Source organism: Asparagus officinalis, chromosome 1, assembly GCF_001876935.1.
Source record: "Asparagus officinalis chromosome 1, Aspof.V1, whole genome shotgun sequence".
NCBI classification, from domain to species: domain Eukaryota; kingdom Viridiplantae; phylum Streptophyta; class Magnoliopsida; order Asparagales; family Asparagaceae; genus Asparagus; species Asparagus officinalis.
The window spans coordinates 3,029,979-3,048,874 of NC_033794.1; the positions used below are offsets into that span (position 1 = coordinate 3,029,979).

The 18,896-nt window shown below is 33.0% G+C and overlaps 2 protein-coding genes across 5 annotated transcripts in view; one reads left to right on the top strand and one right to left on the bottom strand.

The window, feature by feature from the left end:
• Window positions 10,306-13,957, top strand: LOC109829640 (non-structural maintenance of chromosomes element 4 homolog A-like). Its single transcript, XM_020396692.1, has 7 exons — window positions 10,306-10,567; window positions 10,682-10,762; window positions 11,061-11,307; window positions 11,768-11,858; window positions 12,733-12,949; window positions 13,036-13,127; window positions 13,459-13,957. The coding sequence occupies exons 1-7, from the start codon at window positions 10,450-10,452 to the stop codon at window positions 13,717-13,719; spliced, it is 1,107 nt and encodes a 368-aa protein (XP_020252281.1). The 5' UTR covers window positions 10,306-10,449; the 3' UTR covers window positions 13,720-13,957.
• The window catches only part of LOC109846388 (enoyl-[acyl-carrier-protein] reductase [NADH] 1, chloroplastic-like), a 29,719-nt gene continuing 25,494 nt past the window's right edge, over window positions 14,672-18,896 (bottom strand). For 2 of the 4 annotated variants that reach the window (XM_020415628.1, XM_020415623.1), the window contains 13 exons: window positions 18,421-18,646; window positions 18,230-18,308; window positions 17,554-17,663; window positions 17,403-17,458; window positions 17,215-17,299; window positions 17,082-17,129; window positions 16,874-16,948; window positions 16,678-16,789; window positions 16,361-16,412; window positions 16,157-16,208; window positions 15,550-15,607; window positions 15,319-15,417; window positions 14,672-15,239 (listed from right to left, as the gene is read on the bottom strand). In XM_020415628.1, the coding sequence (XP_020271217.1) occupies window positions 15,109-15,239; window positions 15,319-15,417; window positions 15,550-15,607; window positions 16,157-16,208; window positions 16,361-16,412; window positions 16,678-16,789; window positions 16,874-16,948; window positions 17,082-17,129; window positions 17,215-17,299; window positions 17,403-17,458; window positions 17,554-17,663; window positions 18,230-18,308; window positions 18,421-18,612 (1,149 nt within the window). In that variant the 5' untranslated portion in view covers window positions 18,613-18,646 and the 3' untranslated portion in view covers window positions 14,672-15,108. Of the gene's footprint in view, window positions 15,240-15,318; window positions 15,418-15,549; window positions 15,608-16,156; window positions 16,209-16,360; window positions 16,413-16,677; window positions 16,790-16,873; window positions 16,949-17,081; window positions 17,130-17,214; window positions 17,300-17,402; window positions 17,459-17,553; window positions 17,664-18,229; window positions 18,323-18,368; window positions 18,394-18,420; window positions 18,647-18,896 lie in introns of all 4 variants that reach the window. The other 2 variants (XM_020415642.1, XM_020415636.1) reach the window with 2 other exon arrangements.

Genomic DNA, 18,896 nt, shown 5'->3' on the forward strand with positions numbered 1-18,896 from the left:
ACAGTGTTATATTGAAAATGTGGACAATAACAATAAAAGAAAGAGACAAGTTCACAAATAACTATTAATAAATTGCATAGGAATTTCAACTTAAAAGAGAATTTGTAAATATAGGACAAGTTCACAAATAACTATTAATAAATTGCATAGGAATTTCAACTTAAAAGAGAATTTGTAAATATAAAGACTTACTTTCTTTTGTAGAACAAAAATTGCATAGGAATTTCAACTTAAAAGAGAATTTGTAAATATAAAGACTTACTTTCTTTTGTAGAACAATAAGAAAAATGGAAGATGAAAAAATAGATAATAGTAATTGACCTCTTGAAAGTAATTGGCTGCAAAATTTTGTCATTGACAAAACTTTAGAAAGAGATATTTGGCTAATTTAGTAATTTATTAAATTTGATATTCTTAAACTATGAAATTTAGAGTTGATCTTATATACTTTAGAGCAAGAATGTATAAGCACCAGATGACAATATTTTTGGTAACATATATTTTTATATGATTTATGATTTTTAATTTTAAGTATACAATAATCAAATCAAATGTATTAAAACTTAGATAGACGCAAATTTAAAATACAATGATAGAAGAAATAAGCTGTCGTGCTTTGCACGGGGTACATACTAGTAACTATGAATGCAAAAATATTAGGCGTGATGTCACTTGTAACAAACCATCTCATATGTAAAAGCATCTTTTTTTTCGTGCTTACTAAATTAAACGAAACATATTAAAATCAAATGAACACAATTAAGCCCAAAACCATCATCATTGTTAAAGATTTCACATGCATGATCTTTTACCGGAAAGAAGATTAAACATAAACAAATTATATTATACATAAACATATATATAAAAAATATAATATGTATACATATATAGGTGAAAACTCCTATCAACTTAAGTGGATAGGAAATAGTTGTCCACCAAACTTTTTATCCATGGATCTTGCCTAGGGATCCTTGCATGATATGAAGAGACTTTTTATATTAATAAATGAGTGGCTAAAAAGTTTGGTGGATCACTATTTCCTATCCACTTAAGTTGATAGGAGTCTTGCTCTATATATATATACTAGTATGTACCCCGTGCTAAGCACGGCATTCGCCTCTTTTCTACCATTGCACTTGGAACACAATATACGTTTAAACAAATTTCCCATATAACATGTACATGAAGTTGCTTGAGTGTCACACAAAATCATTAATTTTTACAAAGAAGTTATCTCTTGATGCATATTTTACTTCATCATACAAAATAATGCAAACTAACCTTTTAACTATATCGTGCCTCAAAGACAAACATTATAATATCGTATATTTATCATTAGGGGAAAGAGAAACGAAGCCAGTAAAAAAGAAGAGAAATAAGAGCAAAACCTGAAATAGAACTATTGTAGGCTTAAACGGGGTCTTGTATTATTTAGGCGAGGAAATTTCCTACTTCGAGATCTTCGTAATGACCTTCTCCATCACCTGCAAACCATAGAAGTTCCACATCACTGATTCTAAGAGAAAAATTATAGAATATGAGAATTGACATGTCCAAAAAATATTATCAAATATTAAAATCCACTATCATACATCATCAATTAAGTATAATAATCTCTTCATTAATGTGTCTTTTCAAAAATTCTTTATTAATGTTAAAGAGAAATAAATAGAAAATTGTGAATGTAAGGTTATTGAAGTTGAAAATAGTAATAGATATAAACTTTACAAACATATAATTATAAATACTTCTTTATCTATTACAACTTATAATTTACCCACACAAACACAAAATCTTTTCTTTTGCAAAGAAAAATATGACTCACACCAATAGAAAGAACATCCTTCTAATGTTTTGTTCCTAATCAGAAACATATATACTTTACAAATACACAATTATGAATTATGCCTTAGCATCAATTATTTATTCCTTTATTGTGCCATGGAAATTGAAATATCACAATAAAGATCATTCTTTCATAACTGTCATTACCCAAATTTCTAAAAATGATCCTAACTATCATTGACGAAATTTAGAAATTTTAGCATTTATCTTCATGGTTATACCATCCCTAGCCATCATTAACCAAATTTTTAAAGATCACATAACTACTCAAAACTAAAACCGAAATAGCACAATAAAGGTCAATATTTTCAATGCATAAATGTGTGAAAAAAGACTGGTTACTATAAATGACATACTTTGAAAATTCTTACAGAGCATAGTTATACAGTTTCCAGTTGCATTGATTTGAGTTTCTCCTTCTCTCCAACGACTTCTTATTTTTCGATATAAATTGCAGCTCTTGAGCTCTCAAGTTCGGCCTTAGAAGCAACAAACTTTTGAATATCTACAGGTAGCTGCACTTCTCCAGCATTTTTTTTCTCTATACAAAGATTCCTCCCTCTCCTTCAATAATCTAAAATTTGCATCACTCTCATTTTCCTTATCCTGCAACTTCTGCATTTTGTCATCCAATAATTGCTCTCTCATCAAATTTTGCTCCTCTCTATAGCTAATCTCAATTTTCTTCTTCTCCAGATCATCCAGTTTCTCTTTAAGATCTTCTTCGAAGGAATTTCTTTTTTTATCCAACTCCAAATCAAATTCTTGATTCTAGGAATCCAGAGACAACTTAAGATCACCAAGGAGCTTCTGAACCTTCAACCTCATAGAAAAATATAAAAGGGTCAAGCTTAATTAAGGGAAGAAGATAAAGAAAAAATAGTTTAAAAAAGGTATTGGAAGTGTAATTAGAAACCAGTGATGAGAAAATTCAAAATCAGAAAATACACATATTTTAGCTCCTTGACCTATTGCAACCGACATGATTATGAAGTCTAAGAAATAATCCAAATCTTGACTCCTATGATGCATAGATGAAAAGTTGACATTTTAGAACATAGATTAAAAGGTTTTTACATTAAAGGAAGCATAAGATTTGCAAAAAAAATGTTAGAATTCATCGCAATTTCTATGATTCACCGCTTTTAGTATTTAACACTATTAGCTGAAATTGTGTCAACCATGCATATGCATTACTTTGATGTTGGAGTTGGGTCTTGTTTGTATATTCATGATTGACGATTATTCAATCACTTTATTCAATAGAAAAGAAATATGTAACAACAAACAATTCATTTAAAACCAACATATTAGAGGGGGGAAATTATGAATGTCATACTTGTAGGATCTTTTTAGAACTCCAATAACAACTAATAAGGTAAGAAATTAGTCGAACTTGTAGCTATAAGATACCTTGATGAATTATTAATGCATTTTGGCTTGAAAATGAGCATTTGAAACGATCCAAGAGAATTTACCGGCATACATAAAAATGAGCATTTGAAATGCTCCAATGATGTATTGAAAAAAAATAAAGGCTATGGAGACAAATATAATGACTTTTTGTAGCATGAATAACAATTAACAAATTTAGTTCAAGAGTGTTAACATAGTCTATAATGAAACTATTTTGACTAACATTTCTCTAAAGCTTACACCAAAACTTTAAAAAAGGCAATATTTGCTACTTTAACCGTAAAAGAAGTTGATACCTGACTGGTTCTTCCATTCTCATCTGAAAATTTTTAATCAATCAGTTTGAGCCTGAAGCAAAGAGGATAACTAAACACACAACATAAGTCGATCAATTGAAATGATTAAAATCTTTAAAATCTGAAATTTGAAAAAGGTGAAAAAAAGATAATTCGTACGAATAGCGAATAATTCCAATCACAAAAAGATATCAATTCATTCCAATCAAGCTCTCAAGTTAGTTACAGTTTTTCAACACTGTCAAATGATTTACTCAATGTCAAGAAAATTTCAAGCAACATGCAACTTGCAACATTTCCTTGTTTTGCAGGACATTGATATATATAGGCTTTGCAATCAGGCAACATGCAACATGACAACGGCAACATGACAAACTACTTGGATTTACTCAATGTCAGATTGCTTAATAAAGATGGTAAATAACAGTGAAGATAATATCAAAGGCTAGACTTAAGAAGAGTTTTTCGAATTAACTGATGTAATGAGAGCTAATTTACTTGAGTGAATTATGAATGTAATGAATGTAATTGTATAATAGTGGGAACTTGGAGGGAGAAACATGAATTTGGAGGGAAAATAGATGCATTCATTACCTTGGTTGTATTTGAATTTCAAACAGATGGTAAAGACATTTGAGGGGGTGGAAATAATTATTTTAATCTTTAATTTTTGAATTAAACCGCTCAAATTGCACGTGGTTGTAAAATTATATTTCTATAATAATATAGGACAAAGTTAATTTGTCACATGATATAGTAATGAATGCTATTTTAGTTGTTTAGAGATGTGGTCATGACGGAGTGAAAAGAGCATAGAAAGACAGCATCCTTCACCAATTCCCATTTTCTATGAAAACGTGTCGAAGAAAACCCCAAATAGAATACAAACTCTATAAATAACTCTATAAAAGAATATCATTGTATAGTTTGGTTGTGGTTTAGTAAACTGTCTAGGGTCAACTGTGTTTGAACTTAGGAAGGAATCCTCTGAGCCATTTTTTGTTCAAATCAAATAGAATCACGTGTTTACTTTTCCTTTAAATAGAATCACACTGTTTACTTTTCCTTTAACAATTGTTACATTCATGCATTACTTTGCTTCCAGAAAATATATTTTCTGAATTTTTTACTGTGCTGGCCTTTTCTGTAGTTTTTTGCATTTTCTGACATTTCTCTTCAACTTTGCAGGCAGGTAACATATAACAGACATAAGTGTTCAATTTGCGCACACATGGGCTCTTTATATTTAGAAGAAAACCAATTGAAAATTAAAATTCATAGAAAGGTAAATTTTTGCATGGAGTTCTGTTGTCATTCTTTTATCCTTGTCTGCACAACCTTTTGGTTAAATCCTCAAAATTCTAATTTCTCGCTTAATGTTCATTTTGTTCTTTTTTTTCTCTGCTGCTGCTAGTGTAGGCATAAATATGCTAAAACATACCCACATGATGTGACATTATTTCCATTATGGTAACTGTTCTGATATAATGATTTTGTGTGACATTATATTATATATTCATAATACTGCTAATGAAAAGGGCTAAAGGTCAACTCTTTTGTTCTTCAAGTTTTACTAGCAAACTGTTTCAGGCTTCTTTTTTTAAGCATTATCTTAATTCATTTTGACTTCAGTAACGAAATCAGCATTTTGGCAGGGATGATATGTACATAATTTGACTTCAGTTAGCTTATGATCATACACGTACATTAGTTATTTAAATTCATGCAAAATATTATCTACCATACATACTGTAACATTTGGGAAGAGATGATATGTACATAATTTGTCTGTTAAGAAATAAATAGGAAAGTAAACTGAGAAAGTAATTAAGGCTTCACATTTCTTGTAATCAGATAAACCATAGAATTTCCAGAATTCCAATGTGGCATAAGTCTCTTGTGCTTCATTTACTCTTTTCTTTCTCTCTATGCAACAACTCTCTTTTCTGGGTTCTTTTGAGAGTGTACTATTTTGACTGTAAGCGCTAACATGATTGAAGGAACTACACATTCCACTAAATATCACTTAATCTAACAATATAATTACTCAATCAATCTACCCCTAAGAGTGTTCAACCTAAAAATTACAAATAACTCAATTCTAAATAATTAAGCATAAAATAATTGAAAATCAAAAAAATTCAAAAATTACATTATGTTCCAAGAAATTCAAAATAAATTGGAAAATGAGTTGAGAAGAGATACATTGTCGTCTTTGTCTTCGAGGTCTTTGGAGTCAGAAGCCTATGGAAGAAAAAGAGGACTTTGATCTGAAGTAAACAGAACAGATATGACAAAATCAATACATCATCAAAGAAGACTTTGATCTGAATCCACCTGCAATTTCCATCACTAAATATCATCAATCAGGACATAAAATCCTCATAATCAATCAATACTGTTCAACAAAGGGTTATGATCACTAAATTTAAGGAATTATAATCCAGCAATTTTAATGAATTTTTAAGGAATTTTTTTATTTGTGTTCACCTGTTGATACTTGAAGGCACATTCTCAGATGACACGATCACAACTTGGATATCCTTGAGAGATTGTGAATATTTTCAAAATAAATAAAAAACAAAATTTTCAAAAAGTATATATAAAAAGCTCACATTTTGTTCAGGATGAGTATAAGAAGAATCAGAAGATGATGAATCTACTTGCTCATCTTGCTGCAAGTTTAAACATATTACCTAAATCACATTTTGTTCAGCAAAAAATATTACCTAAATCAAGTTTAAACATAAGGTTTAGGTATATGATCAGAATTAGGCACTATTAAGATTAGCTAAATCAAATTTAATCATTATAAATAGAAATTAGCATCTTCAGTATGCTAAAAGAAGTAACTAAATAATCCAAAAATAACAATCTAAGGCGCAAAAAATTAGAATTTAGCTCAAATTCATCACCATGATTTATATTTCAATCACTATGCTCAAATTCATCACCAATCACCATAGAATTGTTTGAAATCTGTATTATTAGTTTAAAGCACAATAGTTTTTCAGTTATGTTTCTCATCAGCACAAGCATTTGATTACAACTTTCATGGAAATTTATATTAAAACACTGCAGTGTTGTCAAAATCTCAGGTCTAGCAAAGGAGGAAAATTTAAAAAAAAAAGCTAGTGATGGAAGTGCAGGAGAGAAGGACATCAATTTGATATTCAATGTAGAACAGGGATAAGTGATCAGCAAATATAAACTCCATAAAGTAAAATTCTAGGAAACAAAATTCTAGTGAATGTGAAAGTGAAACATCAGATTGCTTTGAGGAAGTTGCTTTAAGCCTTCATTATAATACACAGAGATGATGCTAGTCAAGTAATAGTTTACGTAAACCCACTCAAAATAACTGGCAGTAACTCCGCCTGAATTTGCAAAAAACCCACACAAAATAAAATCAGAGAAAGTACCTGCAGTTTTCTTCTTTTCAAAGAGGAAATCTTGGGATAGAGAATTATGAGCAATTTGTGAAGGTCAATCAACAAATATCAAATTAAAAGACTGATTACTATAAAAGACATACTTTGATAATTCTTATAGAGAATAGTTATACAATTCTTATATAGTAAAGAAGAGAAAGAATGGAAAAATATAATTCACATTACATTCTTCACAATTATACTAATTTATAACACAAATTTTGAGTTGCGGTGGCAGCATTTACGTGAGAAGTAGCATTTCATAGTTCCTAAAAAGCTAGAAACACTACTAATATTATTACAGATTTCAGAAGAAGACTTAAATACAAATATAATGACTTTTGTAGCATGAATAATAATTAACAAATTTAGTTCAAGAGTGTTAACATAGTCTACAATGAAACTAATTTGACTAACATTTCTCTAAAGCTTACACCAAAACTTTAAAAAAGCTTTAAATAATGGATGATATGAGTAGTAGATAAATATAATAGTTGGATAATGAGGAAGAAGCTTTCATCTCAATTCTTACTTTTGGCTTTTGAACCAAAAAAATAAAGGAATCGAATAGAAAACATCTCCTACTCATATTTTCATGTCCGGAAGAAAGCTATTTGCTTTAAATAATGGATGATATGAGTAGTAGATAAATATAATAGTTGGATAATGAGGAAGAAGCTTTCATCTCAATTCTTACTTTTGGCTTTTGAACCAAAAAAATAAAGGAATCGAATAGAAAACATCTCCTACTCATATTTTCATGTCCGGAAGAAAGCTATTTTCCTAGAAATACATGGAAATAAGAGTAATCATCACAGTGCGGAAGGTTCTGAGCTGTGTATATCATAACAAATAGGGGCCGGGGGCAATGAGGTATTCACTGCCCCCATGTGGTTCCATGTGGTTCACAGAACCATGCGGAGTTCTGATAAGATGATTACTCTGGGGTAGGGATGGCAAATGGATGGTTTTGGTTGGGTTTTGGTTGGGTCATAAATGGGTGGGCACATTTATGACCACTTAACCATTTATGACCCATTTAGCACTTGCTAAATGGGTTGGTTCTCATCCACCCATTTACTAAATGGGTGGTTCATGGGTAACCCAATAACCCATTTAGTTATGATTATGATGCTTCTATATATATATGTAAGTTTCAGGGATCTACTTGCAAACTTTCAGGGGTTTTTGGCAAACTTTCAGGGGGGTTTTCTGCAAACTTTTAGGGGGTTTTCTGTAAACTTTTAGGGGTTTTTTGTAAACTTTCAGGGGGTTTTCCGCAAAATTTTAGGGGGTTTTCTGTAAACTTTCAGGGGGGTTTTGCAAACTTTCAGGGGGTTTTCTGCAAACTTTTTTCTGCAAACTTTTAGGAGATTTTCTTACAAACTTTCAGGGGGTTTTCTATAAATATTTTTTCTCAATTGAATCGATTACTTCAGAAAATTAGGACAGAATTGTGAGGAAAAGAAGCAAATGATGACAGGGCTGAGCAAAAGAAGAGATGGACTCGTAACAAGTCTAGTTTACTACCTGCTCGGTTATTTAAAAAAAGCCCTTACTTTGGTCATGTGACAAATTACACTTGGCCGCAAACGCATATATCTCCTGCCGACGAAGAATTATGAGCGCCTACTTTTTATATTTATATATCATTGAGGGTGTTTTTTGTAATTTTTAAAAGTTTGAGGGTGTTACTTGCAAATTTGATATTTATAGGGGACTACCGAAATTTTTTAGATTTCATGTGTCATTTGCAAGTTTAGAAAATTCTAAGATTGTTTTGTAGTTTTGAACTCTTGAGGGTGCTTTTTACAATTTTTAAACTTTGAGGGTGCTTTTTGTAAATTATAAATTTACAGGGGGTTGCTAGTAATTTTTGGATTTCATGTGTCATTTGTAAGTTTTGAAATTTCAGGATGGTTTTGTAATTCTAAACTATGCAGGGTGTTTTTCTAAAAATTTAAAACTTTGAGGGTGTTAATTATAAATTTTAAATTTATAGGTGACTATTGAAATTTTTTAGATTTCATATGTCATTTGCAAGTTTAGAAAACTCTAAGATTGTTTAGTAATTTTGAAGTCTTGAGGGTGTTTTTCTCATTTTCTATAACTTTTAAGGGTGTTTTTGCAAATTATAAAATTTTAGGGGGCTGTTGGTAATTTTTGAATTTCATGTGTCATCTGTGAGGTTAGAAATTTTTGATAGTTTTTTTTATAATTTTTAACTCTTGATGGCGTTTTTATAATATTTTAAACTTTGAGGGTGTTTTTTGCAAATCTTAAAATTTTATGGGGTTGTTAGTCATTTTAAGTGTTTTCTATAATTTTTAACTTTTGAAAATAAGTTTTGTAATTGTTTAAGCGTTGAGGGTGTTTTTAAAACAATATCCATCTAAACGGGTAAATGGGTGGGTAATAACCCACCCATTAATGACCCATTTATCTTTAATAGAAACTATATCCACTCATTTATGGCCCATTTAACTAAATGGGTGGGTTTGGATAGTTCATTTGGCGGGTGGGTATGGGTGGGCAATTGGTTTTGGGTTCATTTTGCCATCCCTACTCTGGGGAAAAGGTGGACGTAAGTTTTTGAACTACTACAAAGGATTTTTTTTAAGGAAACAAACATGCTCTAATTGTCCAGTCCTTGCAGCATTGAGTACATGAACAAGTTTCAGGTAGAGGAGCATACTCTCTTCTAGTGCAGTAGGCTTTGGCAAATGCTAAGCCCACCCGAATTCATTCAAGCGTCCAATAAAAGATCCGTTATCTCCAACTATTTGCCCATTACGGAATTGAAAAGCACTTTTAACTCTTCCAAACCGTTTTGTGGTTTGACTTTGAGTTTAAATTAGGAAACGATTGTAAATCATAGATTAATGTAGTGGCCTCTATACTAATTTTTTTAATAGCCGAGAGGATCCAAATCCTTTCCAAGCCCAGTTTATAAAAACTCTCTTCAATTCCTCTCCTTTCTTTGCTCAAAGTTTAAAAAGATCTGGATAATAAAAAGTGTCAAGTTTAAAAATATATGTAAATTTTGGTTATCAAAATGTTGGAGGAAAAATTTTAGGACATCAAAGTTAAATTAAGGCACCAAATGGTGAAATAAAAATACTTTCGGATGTCAAAGTTAGAAGAGATGTAAATTTGGGTACCAAAAAACAAAGTTATTTTTTTCCCCTTTCTACCTATATGAACTTCTATAGAGGACTCTGCATAGCAATTTTTTCCCTCCCTTTTTTGAGAGAAACTATCCATCGCCACGTTCTCCGCTATTTCCCATCAAGCGTTTCCGAGACGCTCTGTTTTTTTTCCCGCGCCCTTCGCCTTCCCCCTTTTTCTTTCTAGGGTTTCAAATTTCAAATCTAGGGTTTTCAACGTACATCCCAAAGAATTGAAAACCCAATCTTTTTTCCTTGAGTTATCCTAGTCAGGCTCCTCTGAGTTCAAAATCCATGGCTAAAGAGGTGAAAATGGCGAAAAGGGAGGTGGTCGAGGACGAGAGAGAGCAGTGCAGTGCAGAGAGGAGGTGTATAAGGTCTGAGTACCTCAACATAAAGAACTTGATCTCTGGTATGGATTCCTTGTAAAAAGATCGTATTTTTTTTTCTGTTTTGTTTTGCATTGGAGTTATTTTCTCAAGTTCTTTTCTTTTCTTTAATTTTCTTTTTTTTCCGGCGGCTTTAGATAAGAAGGATGATATTATGAGCGTGGACTCTGACAAGTTTGATTCAATAATTTCTGAAGTGGAGACCCTTCATCAGTTTGGTAAGATGTAAACAATTACTTTTTTTTTCTTCTGAGTTTCGGTTTTTATTTTTGAGATTGGCGTTGCTGATACCTGAATTGGGTCACAAACTAATCGCTTTGTTTCTTATTTGATTGAATAATTGCAAATATTCAAGCACTTAATGATAAGCAAATTAAGTGTATAGTTATGTTACCTGAATGTTAAAACTGAATTCGGTTACTTGTAATTAATCGTCTACTTCATTTCATGTATTTGAATTTCATTTAGCTCCCAAGATTGCCTCCTTCCATTACTCTCATGCACTTAATCTCACAGTTGAGAAGCCTAGGGAGCAAGTGGCAGATGCAGAGGCTTTATTAGACATAGCCAACACTCTAGTGGCTGCTTTCAGCTCTGAGAAAAATGGAGTGACCCCTTCGGATTTTGTTACTGCATTGATCAGGAAATTTGGGATGAAGACCGGAACAAAGAGTATGCACACTGGTCTTAACTCTGTCTCCTGGGCTGATATTGGCTTTTCGGTCTCATATATTTTCAAGAAAGCCCCTTCGTGTTGTACCATGTAAGTTCTTTTTGTAACCTTTTCTATTAATGAGTTTTGAATATATACATACTTTGCTTGTATCACACTCTTCTCAATGAACCTGAATTCATATGAATATATTATAAACCACCATTGGCATATTCGTTTGCAGCGATTTCTCTATACAACATTTAGGCATCTAATATAAATCGTTAGTATCAGTATGCGTGCATTTTGAAAATATAATTATTGAAACAATTGCAGTCTAGTCATCAACAGATGGTAAGTTAAATAAATCTTCATTACATGAGAAGTTGCAAATAATGGCTGTGATACCGTTGTTACTCAAGTTTGAGCTACATAGTTGGCCAACTTGTCTTGATAATTGTATAGACTATGATGTAACCTTTTTTCCCCTGAGTATTTGCATAGAATAGCCTTTTTTTTGTATATTAACTTCCGTCTATATTAACTTCCGTCTTGTTATTTATCTTGCTAGGGTTGGTCCTATGAAGACTGAGATAAAGCAGCGAGCTTCTGTATCTCGTAGAAAAAGGTTAAGGCCCACTGAGAGCAGCCGTCCTGAATTGGTTGGTACTTAATAGTTTTGATTTATATGTTTTTTTAATAAGTTTGATCTTGTTTATATCAAGTAAAACTGTCTGCCTCAATCCTAAAACTGCGTGTTCTGTATTGATCTGGAAAAACTTCAAACGCACTTACAGCTGAAGCTATACCTTATGGCCATCTTGTCAGACAATGTCGTGATTTCAACTGCCTTTTAAAGAAAGATTTTATGTTTCAGAAGCTCAAAGTCTATCGGTCTGTTTGCTTTTTATAACTTACAATAACAACATATAACAGTCTTATTGTAGTAGTTGATGGTTCCTATTTCCTAAATATTAAAAAACTTACTATCTGATAGTTGATATATCAGGGGTGATAACTTAGCTGTTTTGACTTTTCAGTCATGTAATGATGTATGCTACTATCCATTGTATGCATAGGCCCTTAAACCTATACATCTGTTCTATGTGTTCATGGTAATAACTACTGCAAATTAATTATTACAGAAAATGTTTTGAAGTTACAATCTGTGAGGGGTTATCCATCTGGGTTTATTGGAACCCAGGTTTTTTGGCGCTGCATAAAACGTTAAGATTCTAGCCATGTAAATATATTATATTAATTATACAACTATCCTTTTTCTTGTTTATCTTTTCTATATGTGTGTGTGTGAGTGTGTGTGTGTGTGTGAGAGTGAGAAAAGACTACCTCTAGCTATTCCATTATCAGTTTTTTTGGTGGAAAGCGATTATGATATAGCTAGACCTAATCTAACATTTGTAGAATTTTTTTTTTGGCAAATTTTAAGTCTTATTTAGGTATAACTTGAGTTATTTTCAGCAGCCTGTAAATCTAATTTTTAGTTTTAACTTTCTTTTCAAATCCTCGTGTTGATAGCTTGCTGCCAATGAGGAACAAGCAAAATCTGATACTGACAAGAAGATGGTCACCATGTTTGAAATTTTGATAAAGAAGAGAAGTGTAAGACTTGAATCTCTGGTCTTAAATAGATCGTCTTTTGCCCAGACAATTGAGAACATATTTGCTCTATCATTTCTGGTGAAAGATGGCAGGGTTGAGATAACCATGAATGATAATGGCGACCACCTTGTTTGTGAGTTTTTCCGTATTAAATATTTACTATTGTTATTTTGCTGTTGTGTTCTGATACTTGTATATTGCTTATAAACTTGCTCCTAGTGCCGAGAAATGCTCCTGCTGCTAGTGCAGTTACCTCAGGGCTTGTCTGTTACCGTCATTTTGTTTTCAGATTTGATTACGAGGACTGGAAGGTACGTTATGGAAACTTATTTTATAATTTTGTCACGCTTTGTTATTTCAATTTCAGAGATTGTGTTCAAGTTGAGTTTGGTACTTTGATGTACATTGTAACTAAAAAAAACTGTTTGGTCCTGATAAATTCTAAATTGAATAGCCTTTTTCGATTGACATTTGACCAATCCATCTCATACTTTCAGATTCTATTCGTTTGGTATATATAGCAAAATTTAACAACCTCCTAGATTTCTAAATCCTCTTCATTGCCAGCAGTTGCCGAAGACAATTGCATCTGCCAATTAAATTCTTTTTCAGTTTTGCATGACTTATACAAATGACTTGCAGCTGATGGCTGAATGTGTTGAGGTTGGGGATGAACTGATGCCTCACCGCTGCAACTCAGATACAGTTACACGCAACTCACGAACAGGAGAACAAACTCAGGGGTACTCTCATGTTCAGGTTCCAACCCCGATAAAAAAGTTCTCCAGAAATCACGGTTTAGTTACACCGGAGAACTCTGTTGGCAACGGCTCCCCCGAACCAAAAGATGCCGATGGAAGTGATTCTTCTCAGACAAGGAAAAGGCAGTGCCTCTTTAGTTAGATGAAGAGAGAGATGTCCGTTTGTGCAGTCAATGTCTCATTTTGTCTATATATATATGGTAGAATCTTTTGGAAATACATCATACTAGAGCAGAAAGCCTAATTTTGCGAAATGAAACTGGGTGGATATGCTGCCAAAATTTTGTGATAGAAGAACAAACAATGCTCTGAAGTTATTTTAGATTAGGTTGAATGTTAGTGGTAATTATGAACTAGAGTTAGAAATTAAGTGTTACTGTATTATGCTCCTATATATTATAGTGACGTACCTCATCAGATAACCTATGTGATTACGCTTTCTATTTAAGAAGTTCAGGCGCAATGTCAGAAACACTGCAACAAACCCAAAAAAAAAAATTCAAAACATCAGAAAACACCCTTAAGTTTAGGGTTATTTGAAGGCTATCAGGAAAAAAAAACGTTTTAGCTTGAAGATTTTATGAAAGGCCTCTCAAATAACATTAACTGCAATGGTTTAAATTACGCATTTAGATATTTTTGCCGATGAAAATTGTGATTTTCACTTTTCAATGATTTTTTTCTAAAAAGAAAATTAAAGTTAAAGGGGGTTGTCTGTTAACCCTTAAATTTAAGGAGGTTTCCAATATTTTGAAAGTTATAGAGGTGGTTATTTGATAATCCTCCGAAGTTAAATGGGTTCTACTCATATTTAGCCCTCTTTTAGCTTTTGATTGCAAGCAATTTGTCACGCGTTCGATAGCGTGGATAATAACATTTCTACGCATCAAGTTTTTTTATTATGGGCAGTACAAGTATCGGTAAACATTTACTTTTCTACGCGTAAAATTTATTCCTGACAAGAGAATTATTATCATTATTATTATTATTTATCTTTTGCAATATTTTTTAATCAGATATAGCAGCTACATCAGGAAACCTGTACTATATTTTAAATATTTGCCACCCGCTTTCTCCTGCGAAATCAGAGCTCCTTAAGAAAATCTAATTCTTAGTAGAAAAACCAGTCGATTTCCACCATGAAACAAGCATCTCACAACTCAAATATCATCTCCTCATCGTACACTAAGTCAAATGTAACTGGAATAATGAAGTACTCCACCATTCTCAGTCTCTCTAAAGCGCGAACGGAGAATATTTGACTGAATTCGTTGGAAAAAAAAATACCACTATCGCATGAGCATTCATCCATCCTCATCCGAGCCTCTAATAAGTCTCTCCTGACAAGCAACTACTGAAGATTTTTCGAATACACCTACGTCAGGAGTGTGCATGGAAATACCATTTCTGAATGCATGAGAACTCTCTCGAGTAGGCGAGACTGGGTCAGTGTCGCTATCTAAACAAAAGAACAGACTCGGATCACTCTGATCAAAGAGAGAACTAGAGCACATCGACAACCCTCTGCCGTTCATGTGGAAATTGCTGCACTATCAAGTGCGAGACCCATCGTGTTGAGCCCATTATCCACATATATAACTGAACCTGTCACTGCTGAAGCCAATGGTGACACCAAGAAAGCTGCGGCATTTCCCACCTCATCTGTACATTTTCTCCATTAGAATGGGAAATGAACTTCTCAAAGCATAGGAATAAAGAATACTTGAATTTCAATACTTGCCAGCAAGTAGTTCTTTCTGCAATGGTGCATTTGTGTAAGAATATTCAATCATCTTCTCAATGAAGCCGATGGCTTTCGCAGCTCGACTTCCCAACGGACCTGTTGATTTGTGAAGTTAGATTCTGAACTAACCCACAGTTGTACAGAAAATCTACTATAATGATGTTCATAGAATTTATATAAATCAAAGAGGCTGTCATAGACTCATACTAGCAAAAGCATATGAAATACCTGCAGATATTGTATTGACTCTAATCTTATTCTTCCTTCCAGCTTCAAAAGCGAGCACCTGCATGATCATTAATCAGACAACAATGCCAACAGTAGATGTCTCTTTAAGTGATAATGATGACAATGATCATGAAGGTTACATTGATGGTGTCATAGCTTTTCCAAAATAAAGGAGTTTTTTCCGCTAGGAATCACCTTAAAATTATTATAATTATATGGAAACCACCTTTCATTTTCAATTTATACATGAACCACCTTTAAAGTAGGTTCTTGTTGCAGTTAACCACTTCTGGTCAAGTTTCACTAAAAAACCAAAAACAATCTTAAAAAATTCAAGTTCAAGGTACTTGAGTTGTATCCTAACAAGACCTAAACACTATTAAAAAAATGAGTCACATACCTTAAATGTGAGTTTTCAAGGGGTAATTTTGGCTTTTTAGTTTTTAGTGAATTTTTTTTTAACTTGGAGGTGGTTGATTGCAAAGAAAACTAGCTTTAAAAGTGGTTTATGTATAAATTGAAAATGAAAGGTGGTTTCCGTATAATAACCCTATTTTAAGGTGGTTTCTAGGGGGAAAAAACCCAATAAAGAAAGACCATAATATACCCTAGTATCACTCTCCAGCGCTGCTTTTGCTGAACTCATGCCTCCACCATATCTGATAAGGAATAGGGAACGCAAATGTGCAAATTAATGGAAATATATATAAGTGAGTAAATTGAACAAACTCATTTGCCTCATTTGCGAAGGCTTATCTAAGTTAACGAAAAAGCCAGCTTACTCGAGACAACTTAACTCAAGGCAACTTACCCAGGAATGATCCTTTCAGACGCAATGTATGTTAAGGAAACTGAAGAACCCCCTGCATCAATTGCAACTTCAAAATTCAGATTCTGCATTAAGTTGACAAGTAAACAGGCAGAGGATTTTGATGGATCCTGCTGCCTTTTTAAGAGAGCAAAAGAGTTAAACGTATAGATTAAGATTTGTGATATAATAATGGTTGCCAGGAGTGACCATATAGTTATTTGAACATGTGGAATAAACAATAACATATTCATCTGACTGCTTAGTTTGTAATAGAAAATGGCAAGATAAAGGTTTTACGCACAGCAGTGGGCATATACCTGGATTCATTATTGGAAGAAAATTTTGAAGTAAAGAGACAAAAGAATAGCTTGATGCAGAAATCGCAGCAAGGTAACCTTTTCGGGACGTTTCCAAAAGAGGTTTAGTCACCTGTTTATAGAAACTATTTCATCAAACTGACCAACAAAAATCAAGTGTATAGTTGACAGAGGTAAGTCCAAACAAAAAGTGTACCTCAGGTCCATTGGCAAGAGAATGCACAAGGATGTCGATGCTTCCAAAGTCGTTTTCCACAGTCTCAGCTACTTCCTGATAAGGGGAAACCAATATGATATTGTTGACTCATCAAAGTGGCAAATTCTCTAACTATAGATTTCTATAAGCAGTTGAAATCAGAACCAATAATCAAAAGTCTACCCCACTTGATGCAAATGGAATATACCTTTACAGTCCAATTGGAAGCTCCAGCATAACGTTTATTTGATTTAACCTGAAATAATGACCCATTATTGTAAAATCAGCAGTGCCTATAAAGAACTCAAACTAGTACAAGAAAGTTCAGGTAGCCAATTTACATCTTCTGGAACATCCTCAAGAGTATCATAAACAGCATCTAGAGGATATACTTTAGTAATTTCCATCAGAGATCCATTTGGTAACCTGCATGCACCAATGCACATCTTTTGTTCAGTTAATAAATTCTAAAATTTGATTACAGGGAATACAAATAAAGTATAATTTATGTAAACTATTGTGTACACACACGCGTGATTTATCGAATTTCCCACGTCGTAAGCTGGTCTCAAAAATGTTCAATGCCTGAGGAATAAAATATCTATTGTTATAGGCTGGTAAAACCTCAATTATGCTATATGACCAATAGACAACAGGATTATAAGTGCAGATTCACATACAGGAACCCATGTACCAACAAGAATTTCAGCACCTGCAGCAGCAAGAGCCTTTGCAATTGCCCAACCATACCCATTGTCATCAGCAACTCCCGCAATAAATGCTCTTTTACCTAAGGGAGGAGTTAAAATGCAAATATCATCCATTGTCATCAGCAACTCCCGCAATAAATGCTCTTTTACCTAAGGGAGGAGTTAAAATGCAAATATCATTGTCAATATATGATTGCTCCCGCAATAAATGCTCTTTTACCTAAGGGAGGAGTTAAAATGCAAATATCATTGTCAATATATGATTGAGCTGAGAAAAAAAATTCATGCAGGTATGCATAACATAATAATAGCAATGAACATAACATAAGTCAAGAGGAAAAATTTATGGCACGGGCATAGTATGTATATCGTTGTGGTCTCAGAACACTATCATATTCATGGTCTCAAAAAATTATAGCAGAGTTTGTGATAGACTGGACATCCGTCGCTTGCGCCTGAAATAAAATAAATGGAGGCAACAAAGCAAGGGCAAATGATGAACTGAATCAAAGTCAAGATTGTATTAATTTATTATTAAAAAAATCAAAATTGTTAAAGAGAACAGCAGATATAGGTTATTTACCAAACAACACAACAGGAATTGATGCAAAATGGAATGCAAATAAACCTACAGCAGATATTATACCTCTTAAATCAATAGCCAAACCTGCTGCATCCCCTTTGTCACTTTCACTTGACATGGCGCTTGTAGCAACCTTATTAAACTTCTGAGAAGTAGATGCATCCCCTTTGTCACTTTCACTTGACATGGCGCTTGTAGCAACCTTATTAAACTTCTGAGAAGTAGATCTTTGGAGAGGAGACTGAACTATTAAACTTCTGAGAAGTAGATCTTTGGAGAGGAGACTGAACAATTGGCATACTACACAAACTTTTGAATTTTCTTCTGCTGGTTATTTTAGAATCCAACAAAGAGACTGCTGATTTTGACGCCAACAACCTTTGTGAAGAACAAATGCAGGGTCTTAATGCTGCCATTTGTAAACCCGAACTCACAAATGCTCTCATCTTATTAGATAAGATTCAGATACAAATAATGAACCTGTACAGGAATCTTACATCAGCAACTACTTTTTATTATTTTTGAACTACTTCAGAAAGTGTGGAATAGATAAAAGACGATAGAGGAATGAACTATAATAACTTCAACCAGATAGCATAAACAATACTTGAATCTGCATAGCACACTACATGGGCTTGACTGGAGACTTATCCATCAAAGTTCCTGGCTTCCTTCCAACTATATTTTAATGGATAGAGAAGCAAATTGAGGGAAAATTAAAAACTAGTTT

Excerpts from the sequence above, each read along its gene's own strand:
- LOC109829640 (XM_020396692.1), top strand. The coding sequence starts at position 10,450 with ATGGCTAAAGAGGTGAAAATGGCGAAAAGGGAGGTGGTCGAGGACGAG. Across the intron at positions 10,763-11,060 it reads GGAGACCCTTCATCAGTTTG|TTGAGAAGCCTAGGGAGCAA; the intron begins GTAAGATGTAAA and ends TTAATCTCACAG. Across the intron at positions 12,950-13,035 it reads TAATGGCGACCACCTTGTTT|TGCCGAGAAATGCTCCTGCT; the intron begins GTGAGTTTTTCC and ends ACTTGCTCCTAG.